Source organism: Trachymyrmex septentrionalis, unplaced genomic scaffold (genome assembly GCF_001594115.1).
Source record: "Trachymyrmex septentrionalis isolate Tsep2-gDNA-1 unplaced genomic scaffold, Tsep1.0 scaffold22, whole genome shotgun sequence".
In the NCBI taxonomy this organism is placed as follows: Eukaryota; Metazoa; Arthropoda; class Insecta; order Hymenoptera; family Formicidae; genus Trachymyrmex; species Trachymyrmex septentrionalis.
In genome coordinates this window covers 4662576-4674237 of record NW_017305375.1, presented here as the reverse complement: position 1 = coordinate 4674237, position 11662 = coordinate 4662576, and the positions used below count along the sequence as shown (strand labels likewise).

General features: G+C 32.7%; 1 protein-coding gene across 1 annotated transcript in view; it reads right to left on the bottom strand.

Annotated features, from left to right (window-relative positions):
• Positions 1–11662, bottom strand: part of LOC108748282 — a 32800-nt gene that overhangs the window by 2507 nt on the left and 18631 nt on the right. Inside the window, exons 4-5 of the mRNA XM_018486331.1 lie at positions 3431–3533; positions 3165–3348 (exon numbers count right to left, since the gene is read on the bottom strand). Of these exons, the coding sequence (XP_018341833.1) occupies positions 3165–3348; positions 3431–3533 (287 nt within the window). The remainder of the gene's footprint in view (positions 1–3164; positions 3349–3430; positions 3534–11662) is intronic.

Genomic DNA, 11662 nt, shown 5'->3' with positions numbered 1-11662 from the left:
ATATAATTTTTGACATTTACAAATTTAACAGTATTCGAAACTGTAGATATATATCTGCGTAAAAAACTATAAAAAAAAACGCCACCACAGATAGACATACATAAAAGCGGTCGCTATATCTTTAAATAAAAGCTAACAATTGTTAAATGTTAACTTCAAAAATCCATACCATACCTGAACTCTTTCTATTTTAGTCGGTTTGATCATAAAAATATTTGACTTTTTTTAGAAAAACTTTTCTACTTCTGCGTTCTTTTCTAAAATAATCTAAAAATAACATAAATGGTTTTAAACGATGTCACCTGCGTTTGCACCATCATGAACCATAAATATTGCTGGCAATGCAACCTAGATGATCTATCTTTGATTTATTTCTGAATCATACGTTAAATTAAGCCAACTGGTGCGAAAAAAGCTTTCCATTTGACCGGTTCCAGTCATCGATATTTTCTCGATGCTTTGAATAGTCTTTAACGACTTCGTGCTCATAACTCGCGCGAATACCTCGCATAGCGGTATTCGAGAACGCGCGCAAACCAATCGAACGCAATATCGATCCTCGTGCAATGTGTGTCGCCAAATTAAATACTCGTGCCCGCAGTACCGAGGTGCCCTCGCGATTTTACCGTGAAAAAAAGAAGAAATAAACAAAATAAAAACACGATAAAATGCCTTTTTTAAGTGAATAACGCCCCGGGCTGCACCGCCGCATTTTTTTCTCTGGGTTATCGCCGCACGGTGACAGATAATCGAGGATGATTAATTACTACAGGCGTGCCGCAGCATTTGAATGTCAGCCCACTATGTTATAAACAACATTGCACACCTCCGGTAACGCAACTTTCTCTCATATGCTATTCCATTAAACGTTATCAAAGTGTCTCGTTACATGTCAGGTTGGTGCTGCTTCTGTTCGCGTCTGGCGCTACGACCGTTTACACGCAGATTTATCGAACGATAAATCAGCATTATCCTATCGGATGCAATGCCAGAGAAGAGTTACATTAATTACTCAATCAACTGAATACAGAACTTTGAACATTAAATATATTTATGATGGAACTATCATATTCACAATCAAAATTAGCCACTCCCTTTCTTTTTCTTTCTCTTCAATACATAATACATTTAAACTGAATATTTAATATACTTCAGTATATTATACAATATATTTAATTTAAAATATTATAACTATACTGTACTGTAAAAAGTATATAAAGTTTTTTATATATAAAACTGTATTATTCATAACTTGTCTTCATTCTCAGTTGGATAATATATATTTATTTTTTCAACTAATTCAAGTAAAATAAAAAAGTGATTTTTTTTTTCTCCATGCGATAACTTTCGAAAAATTGTATTCGGAAATAAGTGATTGTCAGATATTCAAACATGACTTTATCATACGTATCTCAAATTCAGATTTTCCAATATATACATAACATAATTCCGCGAGGAACCAGAAATACATGTTTTGAATTTTTCTCGAAAAATTTTAAAATAATATTACATTTGTGCGCATGAAATGTCGCTATATAATGATATATTTATGCAGGAAGCTTGTACGTAAATCTTCCAATCAAGTATTTCCAAAGAAAATCGATTCTTCCTCCAAGAAGTAAATTCTTCGTAGAAAAATATTCTTTTACGATGGCAATGGAAAATTATGCTGATGAATATTTGGAGTGCACAGGGAGGAAAATGAGGGTGAGATTGAGCAGGAACAGGTGAAATGGTCGAGGTCGAGTGCATCCGGGTCAATTGGTTGATTACCTGTAATGTAGTTACATCCCTCGAGTGCCGTATCGCCGCTAATCAATTCTCCGGTTACCGTCGTGTCTTGTCATGTTTGTCATACTTATGAAGCACCATGAATGAAAAATTTATTGTAAATGAACACGACATTATATGACCGAGATATTGACATTTACTACGCAGCGAATGTACGATGTCAAGCGCGCGTCGTTCTACTCATCTCGTTTTTCATTTTACGCTTTACACGAAGGCGTCTCAGATTTTCACGTCAGATTGTTAAATTTAAAAAAAGAAAACACGTCAAGAATAAAAAAAAAGGGAGATTAAAAAACGGAGGAAATATACTCGGGAGAATGTTATAAATTTATGTCATGTTTCGAAATATAAAGTAGAAAACTAAAACCGATATATCGTTCCTTTACTTCGAAAATGACACAACTTGAAAAACGTGATTTCATTTATCATGAATGAGTTAAGTAAACGTTACCATATCAATTAAAAGTACTAACTTCATTAAAATAGTCACAGCTTAAGAAGGGTAGTTTAAAAAAAAATCATTAAAATCATTAACTCAAAGAGGATGGTTTTTTTAAGAGTTGCAACGAAACGAAAATGACAAAAATACGTTTAATCATGTTAAAAATAGATTCTTTTTACCGATATTATTGAATAATATCGGTAAATAATTGTCAATAATTGTCTTCCAAGTTAAAAAAAGAAATTTTTCTCCTTTTTTAAAAACTTAACGTTTTGAATTGTGCCACTTTCGAAATAAAGAAGCGATATATTTAATGATAGAATTTACTCGATTTAGATTTATTGAATTATAAAGAGAGTTCTAACATTTCTGCTCTGGCATTTATTATTTCCATTAGGGGGATGCGAAATATCAAATGTATCTTTTTCGATTAAATGAGTGATCAATAAAATGTTCATCAAGTAAATTGCGGGACAACAATAAGGACTTTTAATATCAATTACGGTAATGACTAAATGTACGTGATTACAGCTAGTTACGTATTTATACCAGGGATGCTGTTTATTGATTATTCTATCATCTCAACATCTGTCACCCTCAACATTTGCAATTTAATGTGACACGATAAATGTCATTGGATAGCACGTGTAATTCTTGAAAGAGAAATTCTTGTATTAATAAGAAAAAACGCAAAATAAGTATAACTTTCAATAATGTAAAGAATTATATTTAAATAATTTATAAAAAAATTTTGCTTAAACAATTATGTAAAATAGAATTGAATATAACGAGAATTGGAATTTGTTGTTTTATTTTGAAACTTGAAGCAATGCGACGAATTGTTTTGCATTCATAGAGCGACGAATCGATCATTTTGGAGACAAATAAACCAATATTCAAACTATACAGCCACCAGCCTATTCCTACTTACGATTCTATCGTGTATCCCGGACGAGTGGCATCCGTGGCGAGATATCGGCTGGACTGCGGATACGACTGATGGCGTCTGCTGGTTAACAAAGGTACCAATTCGACACCACCCGTAAGTTCATACACCTGAACCTCCTCCTTGTAGAGATTCCTCGGGTCTTGCAGTTGTGTTTCCGAAGCGATACCTATTGGAGCAAAAGACCGACACGGAGACGAGATTCAAGCTCCTGTAGCAGAGAGAAACATACGGCAACCTCTGCTATTTACCTGGCGTCGCCCTGTCATCGTAGAATTTATTCACGTCCACAACAGCCGGAGGGTCTGTGTTCCTCTTGTATAGTCTGTCGATGGTCGAGTTGCTCGTCCAACCCTGAAGCAAGTTGAAGCTTTTAACCAATTAAGGATCTTCTCTTTTCTTTATAGTTACGTTCAATTTCGTTCGCCAATTCGGTACTTTATATTTTAAACAAATAAAATTTATTTTAGCAAGCATTTAAATAGATTTTTATATTTTACTGTAAAGTTTCTTATTTAACACATATCTCGTACAACTATTTTACAAAAATCTCGTGATGTAACATACATTTCAAATCTCATCTTACGGAAAAAAAATAAATTCTTAATATTACATGGTTTTATATAAATTTTAATGTGACATTTTTATAAAATAAAAAAAGCGTTTTCGAAATATTACTCTGTTTTTATTTAAGATTATTTTTCTTCCAACTCTTTAGATTCTTTACTTCCGCTCTTAAAAAATTTCTACGGTGAAAAAAAAATTTAACTAACCAAGCACTGCTTAACATTGAACCGCTTCTTAAGCAGACTACGGTTGAATTCGATTAAATAAAATTTGTTAAATTAACCAAATCTGCAAACAACTAAATGTGTTCAATTAGTTAAACAAATTTTGTTTTCAGTATATATATATAACAATTATTATAACATTAAACCTTTTTTAAATATTGAGATATTTGCCGAAATATGATTGACGTCGATGCAGCATACATCAGGATACATAAGCCACAGGGAAACATAAAATTGAAGTGTGGAAAGATCAACGCCTCGAATAAATCCACAGCTACGTAATCAGTAGCATACTCGCGGTTTGATCCGACCCGAGTCAAGTCGCGCGTTCATTCATCAATGTCGGTCTCATTAGCCGGTTGGTTACAACAAAGCCCGTCAGCTTATTATAAGGGGAAAAAACCGTGCTATAAATCCGCTCACCATAAATCCATATCCGCACAGACAAGTACACGGCGCGACGACGAGACAGAAAGGGAAGTCGCGCGCGCGTTTCTAAAGATATTATGTATCTGATCGGTATAAGCATAATATGAAGGAGGTTGCAAGTAATAAGAGCGTTACTTAGCTCCGAAGTGGAATGCGCTAATAAATTTCCGTCTAAACTTTCCGGTCGCGCTTAGGAGGGCGCCCGGAGGACCGTTCAATTAGCTCGGTAACGCGCGGCAAAGTTATGCGCGTTGCGCACGTTCGAGAGACGGCGGAGCGGTTAATTAAAAATTAAGAGCCGCATGCTTCTCTCCTAGGAGACATTCGGGGAAACCGAGAGCCCGAAGAACTCTGGCGAAAATAAAAATTGTCGCGTAAATTGAAATGTAAGAAGAGAGTGACAGACGCAAAGCTGGAAAGTGTAAATTGGAACAGTGCAGCGTAAAAAAAGTATTTTAAGAGGTAGATGTCTCTTTTATGTTTCGTTGTTCCAATTTACGTCACCTAGAAACTTTGTTTATGCTTCCGTCATTCTTCCCTTACATTCGACTTACGCTCCGATTTTTATTTTCGCCAGGAAAGTCCGCGGAGGAATTCGGCCCAATGTTATCACGAGAACGACTATAATCTATGATGTCCTCTCTTTTTTTTTTTTTCGGTGCACGCAGCGCGCGCTCTCGGAGAGACGGATTTATATTTGCGAAACGAATGAATTACCGTACGGCCGATTGCGTTTAATTGATAACACCACGCTTTTGTATCAAATGACGCACGATTGTTACGCTCTGCGGAATAAATCCACCGGTCGTGAAAGTCGTTGCAGCTATCGATCGCTTCTCGCTCCCACGATTTGCACAAATAGCGCAACCCTGTCCAGTGCCATTAACAAAAGTAAAAACTTATAACGATTACTGCAAATGCAATTTCGTCCTGCGAAATTCTGCAAAACCAGGACAAGTACTTTAGATTTATGCGCGTGCATTACGCGCAATTGAGAATTCAACGTTCTTGGAGCCCCAAACGCACTATAAAAATATTTCACGTAAAATTACAACAATTGTAGTGGATATTTTTAAGATCTACTGTCAAACGTAGTACATTTATGTACAGTGAGTACAAAAAGTATTCGTACAGAGAAAATATTTTTTTAAAAAGTTTTATTTTTAAAAAGTAAATATTATTCAATGAAAAATGAGTCATCGAATTGATGTCGAATCGATATAAATTCGATAATTTCAACACCAATTTGATGTCGATTCGACGTTTAATTAATGATCATTTTTTGTTGGATAATTAACAATTTATTTATAAAGAATAAAATAAATTGTATTTTTCTTAAAATTATATATACCAAAATGATATGTATTAATTATATAAAATATATAATCCGAAAAATAAGCGAAAATTAAAAATTGTTTGAATGCTCAAAAAGTATTCGTACAGATAAGAAATTTAGCTTCTAAAATCAGGAATATATGCGGAGCTCATTTGTTTATATTAGAATAGAATATTTATTCATCAACTACTGCGCTCAGCAGAGAAAGCAGCTTTGCAACTGTTGTAAAATTCTTTAATATGATTGGTTTATACATTTAAATCCATAAGAAACCAAAAGTAAAAACCAATCGTATTCAAAAATTTTACAACAGTTGCAAAGCTGCTTTTTCTGCTGAACGCAGCCATTGTATAAAATTGCTAATTAATATTTATTTTCTACAAATAAGGCTTTTTTATAATAAATTTCCTTGTACGAATATTTTTTACTCTCACTGTACGTAAATAAAGTTACAAATAAAATTACTCTTCTTTGTGATAATTAAACAATTTGCAAAATTAAATTTACAGTAATATTATATTAATATAATAATTAACGTTAACGAATTATGTACAGCTTTTCTTAACACTAATTAGACATTCGCTTCTAAATTTCTTTAATTGGTTTTCGTAGGTTTAATGTATTTTAAATTATTGTATCTTTATTTAAAATAAACATATTTAAACGATTAAAGGTAAAAATACACAGAAACAAGTATACGGTTTTAATAAAATATCCAAAAATTTAATTAAATACAGATATTTGAAAATAATTTTGTTAAATTATCAAAATAATTAGGAAACTCAAGCACTCTATGAACAGTACTGTAAAAAAATTTCAATATTCTAACAATTAGCTTGAGCGTCTTACAAAATTATAGGTATGTTATTTTGATGATACATCCAAACAAAAAATTATTTTCAGATTTATATCTCAATTCTTAGATACTTTTTTTCAAAACAATTCTTTCCATATATTAATTTTTGTAAAAGCCTAATTTTATATATTTTGTATATTTCCACTATAAATTATGTAATTTTACGTACTTTATTACAACGCGCAGCCCTCACGAAGAGACAAAATTACGCGTGTGTATCAGTTTCGGGTGTCATGCGTACTTTACACCCCCGTCTTGGACTAACTCGTTCAATCTTGCGTACGGACGTAATACGCGACTCTCATTTCCGTTTCGCGCACCAAGATAGTTAATTGAGCGGGCGCACGTGATAGCACCGTAAATTTACCGGTAACATCACAAACAGCATTAGTCACTCCGTTTCGATGAAAACGGAATTATTGGAAATTACACGCGCGAAATTGAACGCCAATCTCCTTGACGAACTTATATTTAACTGAAAATGTCAGTGTCCAAAACTGGCGTACGTACGTAATTTCGAAAGCGTCCATCTGCAAGGCTGTTTATTACTAAATTACACGGGAAAATCGGAATCGCCGCTGTATCAGCGATTAGAATTACTATTGAAATTCCGTTTCTGTCCGATTACGCGCGCGCGTTCGCTCGTATAATTGAAAGATAGGTCGTGACGTTTCTACGATTCCCTCCATCGGAAAAACACAGCACGATAAAGTGATTTCCCGAGAATTTCACCCGCGAAAAACCCGGCCGAGCTCCGCAGTCCAGATTAGCCGCATTCGTCATGCGGTATACAAATAAATACGTGACTTCTCTTCCCGCCAGCCAGTTTATTGCATTTACTGGCCGCGCGTACGCCCACGTGAAAAAAAAAAATAAAAAAGAGAGAAGAAGAACGAAAGAGGAGAGATTTCATGAACCACGATTCGGCGCACCTCCGCGCGAAGTGCGGGCGCAATTTAATTTCTTAGTAAAAACACGCCCCTTCCCCCTTTATTTTATGTATCTCCTTTCGCAGTATCTCTTTACGCGGTAAATTACAAAGCACGCATAAAAAAAGCCAACCGCGATTTACTTGCGCTCCACCTCGGGATTAATTGCGTAGCAGCTCACCGTGTGTATGAGAGAGTAGATAACTTTTCTGTTTTTAACGAGAGCGCGTATCGAACAACGGATATCGCGCCTCGTTCTCCCACATAAATTTGTATCGCGTACTCGTTCATGTTCCTGTATTTCACCTTCCTCTCCTCTGCCGCTCGCTTCCGTCCGTCAAAGAGCATGCACTTTTGCTTTTCCGCGATTGATACTTTCATTCTTGATGATGTAAAAAAATCAATAATCTCCCTGCCGAGTGAAATAATTTATCGGTGCGTACGTGATCCAATGATGGAAACAGATCACGGCCGAGCGAGGGAAATAATTGAAAAGTTTCGTGCAACACCGCGCTAAATTCTTGATTTACGACAACGGCAAATCTCTCCTTCGTAATCATAGAAGAAAATATGTACATAAGCTCAGAAAGAAGCTACAGTACTAGTCAAATAAACTATAAATACGAATCTGAAAACAAATTTTGTTAGATCATCAAACTAATTATATGAATAATAGAATGATTAAACTGGTTGCTAGAATGTCATTATTTTTTACAGAATTGCTCATTTGAGAGTGTCAACGTAATAATTTTAATAGTCTAACAAAACTATTTTCAGATCTATATCTAGCTAAATTTTTAGATACTTCAACAAAGTCGTTCTTTCCGTGATAATTATAAAAGTTTCAAAATGAATATATTTAAAATGAATGTATAGCGCATACTACTACCGTGAGTTGAAATAATTTTGTTAAAAATAATATTAGATGGAGAGAAAAAGAGATAATTTTAGAACTAGGACAAATTGAATTATAAAAATTTTTATAAAATAAATCTCGCTAAAATCATCAACTAGTTAATTTTTAATAAATTTTTACATAGAAAAATTTTTATATTTCATAAATATTTCCGAAATTTATCTTTTAAATAAAAAATCTAGAAATCGCAAAAAATACTAATTTTAAAAGTGACTTGATAATATCATTTTTATTTTTCAAGAGTACCGTTTACGTATTTAAATATCTTTATTACCAAAACAAACAAATAGAGTTGCAAATATATTTAATATGTTATATTATATTAAAATTTGTAATAAAAATTGTAATTTTTTGCTGCGTAATGTTTAGCGCAAGAAGATTTCCAGAGATTATCTTTCTATATCGTCTTGGTAAAAAATGTATCAAAATGGATTTATCTCTCTCCCGCAGCAAACCCTTCAATTACCGCGACGTCTATAGTTTGCGACCCCTCGGGGCCAATGTTCGTCAATCTAACAGGGTTACTCTTGCGCAGCGGTAGAAAGTTTTGATGCAAAGTTGCCAGTACAGGCTGACGCGGGATACTCCCATTTGCCGTGACAATGTAATTTCGTTATCGTTTCAATTGGTTTCTCAGCAGGAGGTTGTCGTTTAAATGTGCAATTACGTAGGACTAGAAATCAGTTCTCGAAAGTATTGCGAAGTCGCGGCTATCTCCTTTTTCTCTCCCTCCTCGAAAATTTTATCGAGGAACGACTGACAGAAAATAATTGACAAAAAATAACGCTAAACAACGACATTATTAATATATCCTACTTCTACAACATTTTTACAAAGAAAGAATAGCTTCGCTAAAGTACCTAAAAGTTTACCCTTAAAATACTTAAAAGTTCTAGATAAAGATCTGAAAACAATTTTGTTAGACTATTAAAATAATTACCCAAACACAGAACAAAAAGTCATAATGATATCCAAATGGCATTAAAATGGCTATAAAATAATTACTAAAAGTTACTTTTCAATCAATCTTGATTTTTTATTTATTTAGTAACATTTTTATATTATCGTAACCTGTTATTTTGTTTGAGTATGTGGGACGCTTAAGCTGATTGCAAAAAATATTAAACTTTTTGCAGTATTGCTTTCTCTCATCATGTTTGAGTTTGTTATAATATATAATTATTATAATAATAAAATATTATTTTCAGATCCGTATCCAGCTAAATTTTTAGATATGTCAGAACATTCTTTCCATGTAAGTATTCCTTATATAAAAATTTCTTGCTCTTTTCAACTATTGCATTATTGATGTCATTGGATATCGACTTATATAAAATATAGAGGAATGTATCTTTCACAAGTACAGTAATTTGTTTCCGAAAATAAAACGGTTTTATCGGTAAAAAATTTTAACGCGAGTGATAATTAAGCTAACTTAAGTTAATAATTTTCGAGGCCCAGTCTCAGTGTCACAAGCATATTCGTCGTGCAGCGGCAACGCGCTAACTTGTATTATACGCCGTTAACTGCGTTGTAATATATTACGCACTGTCAACACTGGAACGTATCCCTGTCACGCCACACTATGGCGTGTATCCAAGATGAGATTCTCGTGTCTCATTTATCTGCCAATTAGGAAATCCAAACAGGAAGATCTTACGCAACAGTAAAAAGCTATCGGCTCCTAGCGTAATAACGCTACGTATTTAACTCTCCGAAGCTGATGTGTGTTTATTAGACCCTGTACTCAGTTACGTATTCCTTCAGACTTGACGGTTGATCTATTGGACTCATTCAATTATATTTTTTTATATTACATTTACAAACGATCTCATACTAATTACATATATAATAATAAGTTGGATGAAATAAATTAGTCTCATATATAACGTGTTGAATAAAATATCACACGGTATTCATAGTCGATTCTTATATTCAAGACCATCTTAAAGTTTCACGAACCAATCAGAGAGCCATATTAACATCTTAAGACATTACTTGAGATGATCTTGAAATAAGGACTATGAATACCGATCAAGGCTCAATAATGATTAATTTTTAAGCTATGTATCAAAGACATAAAACTTGAGCTCACCTTTAAGAAGCACTCATTTTTACAATACATTAACATTTATTTTTAAAGAACTATATAACATACATATGAAAATTGTGTTTATAATATTCCATTTTTATTAGTTAAATAAAAGTATTATATACTTATTTATTTTATTTGTTATTATTTTTATTATTAAATTAAAATTGAAAAAATGACAAAAATTTTAATTTTATTTTAAGTATTCAAAATTATTTATGCAAAGTTTTATTGATTAGTTTTATGATTCAGAGATTTGTTACAAAAAATGTAAAAGAAATAAATATTTTGTTTAGGGACAACTAATTTCTGCAATTAACTACATAAATCATCTTGAATACTTAAAATGTTTATACTAAAAAGATTTTTGTCATTATTTTATAATACATTTCTTTTAGAGCTCAAATAAAAAAATACTATTTCTTATTGGAATAACTTTTAATCCAAATATAAATCGTTGTTACATTTCTTTTTACTTTTAAATGCGATCTAGAATAATCTATAATATTTTTATAATTTATTCATTATTTTTAAAATATGTGTAATATATATTCCTACTGCATCATAATTAAAAAATGATCTATTATTTGAGCCTTGTATCTATGACATCTTTTGTTCATCATAATACAAGTAACATTATATGTATTACAAAAATTAATTTCAAATCCGGCAAATTATTTTATCGGGACCGAATTTTACATATAATTAGTGCTGTGTCTTTTTTAATTGTTGTCATAAAAATAAACTTATTATTAATATTTCTTCTTTTTTATATAAGTTATGTCATTTCGATTCTTTGAAACTAACTACAATAGTACTTTTTAATCAACATAAATTAAATGGATCTCACAGACAGCATCATAAACTGTATTATAATATCATCAATACAAATTGTATTATAATAAACATCTTATTTCTATGTTATACAAAATACGAGACTCTCTCATTTCAACGTGACATCTTGCTGTTCTTTGCGTACTGAAAATGTCTTGTTTTCGCAAAGGAAGAGGCATAACTTCGCGCTCCTCAGAAAATACATCTATTACGTGCTCGTTTTCCGACCCGCGCTCGAATTAACGTTTCGCACTGCCGACGCTGTATAATTGAGGCAACGCATACTCGAGCGATATTTGG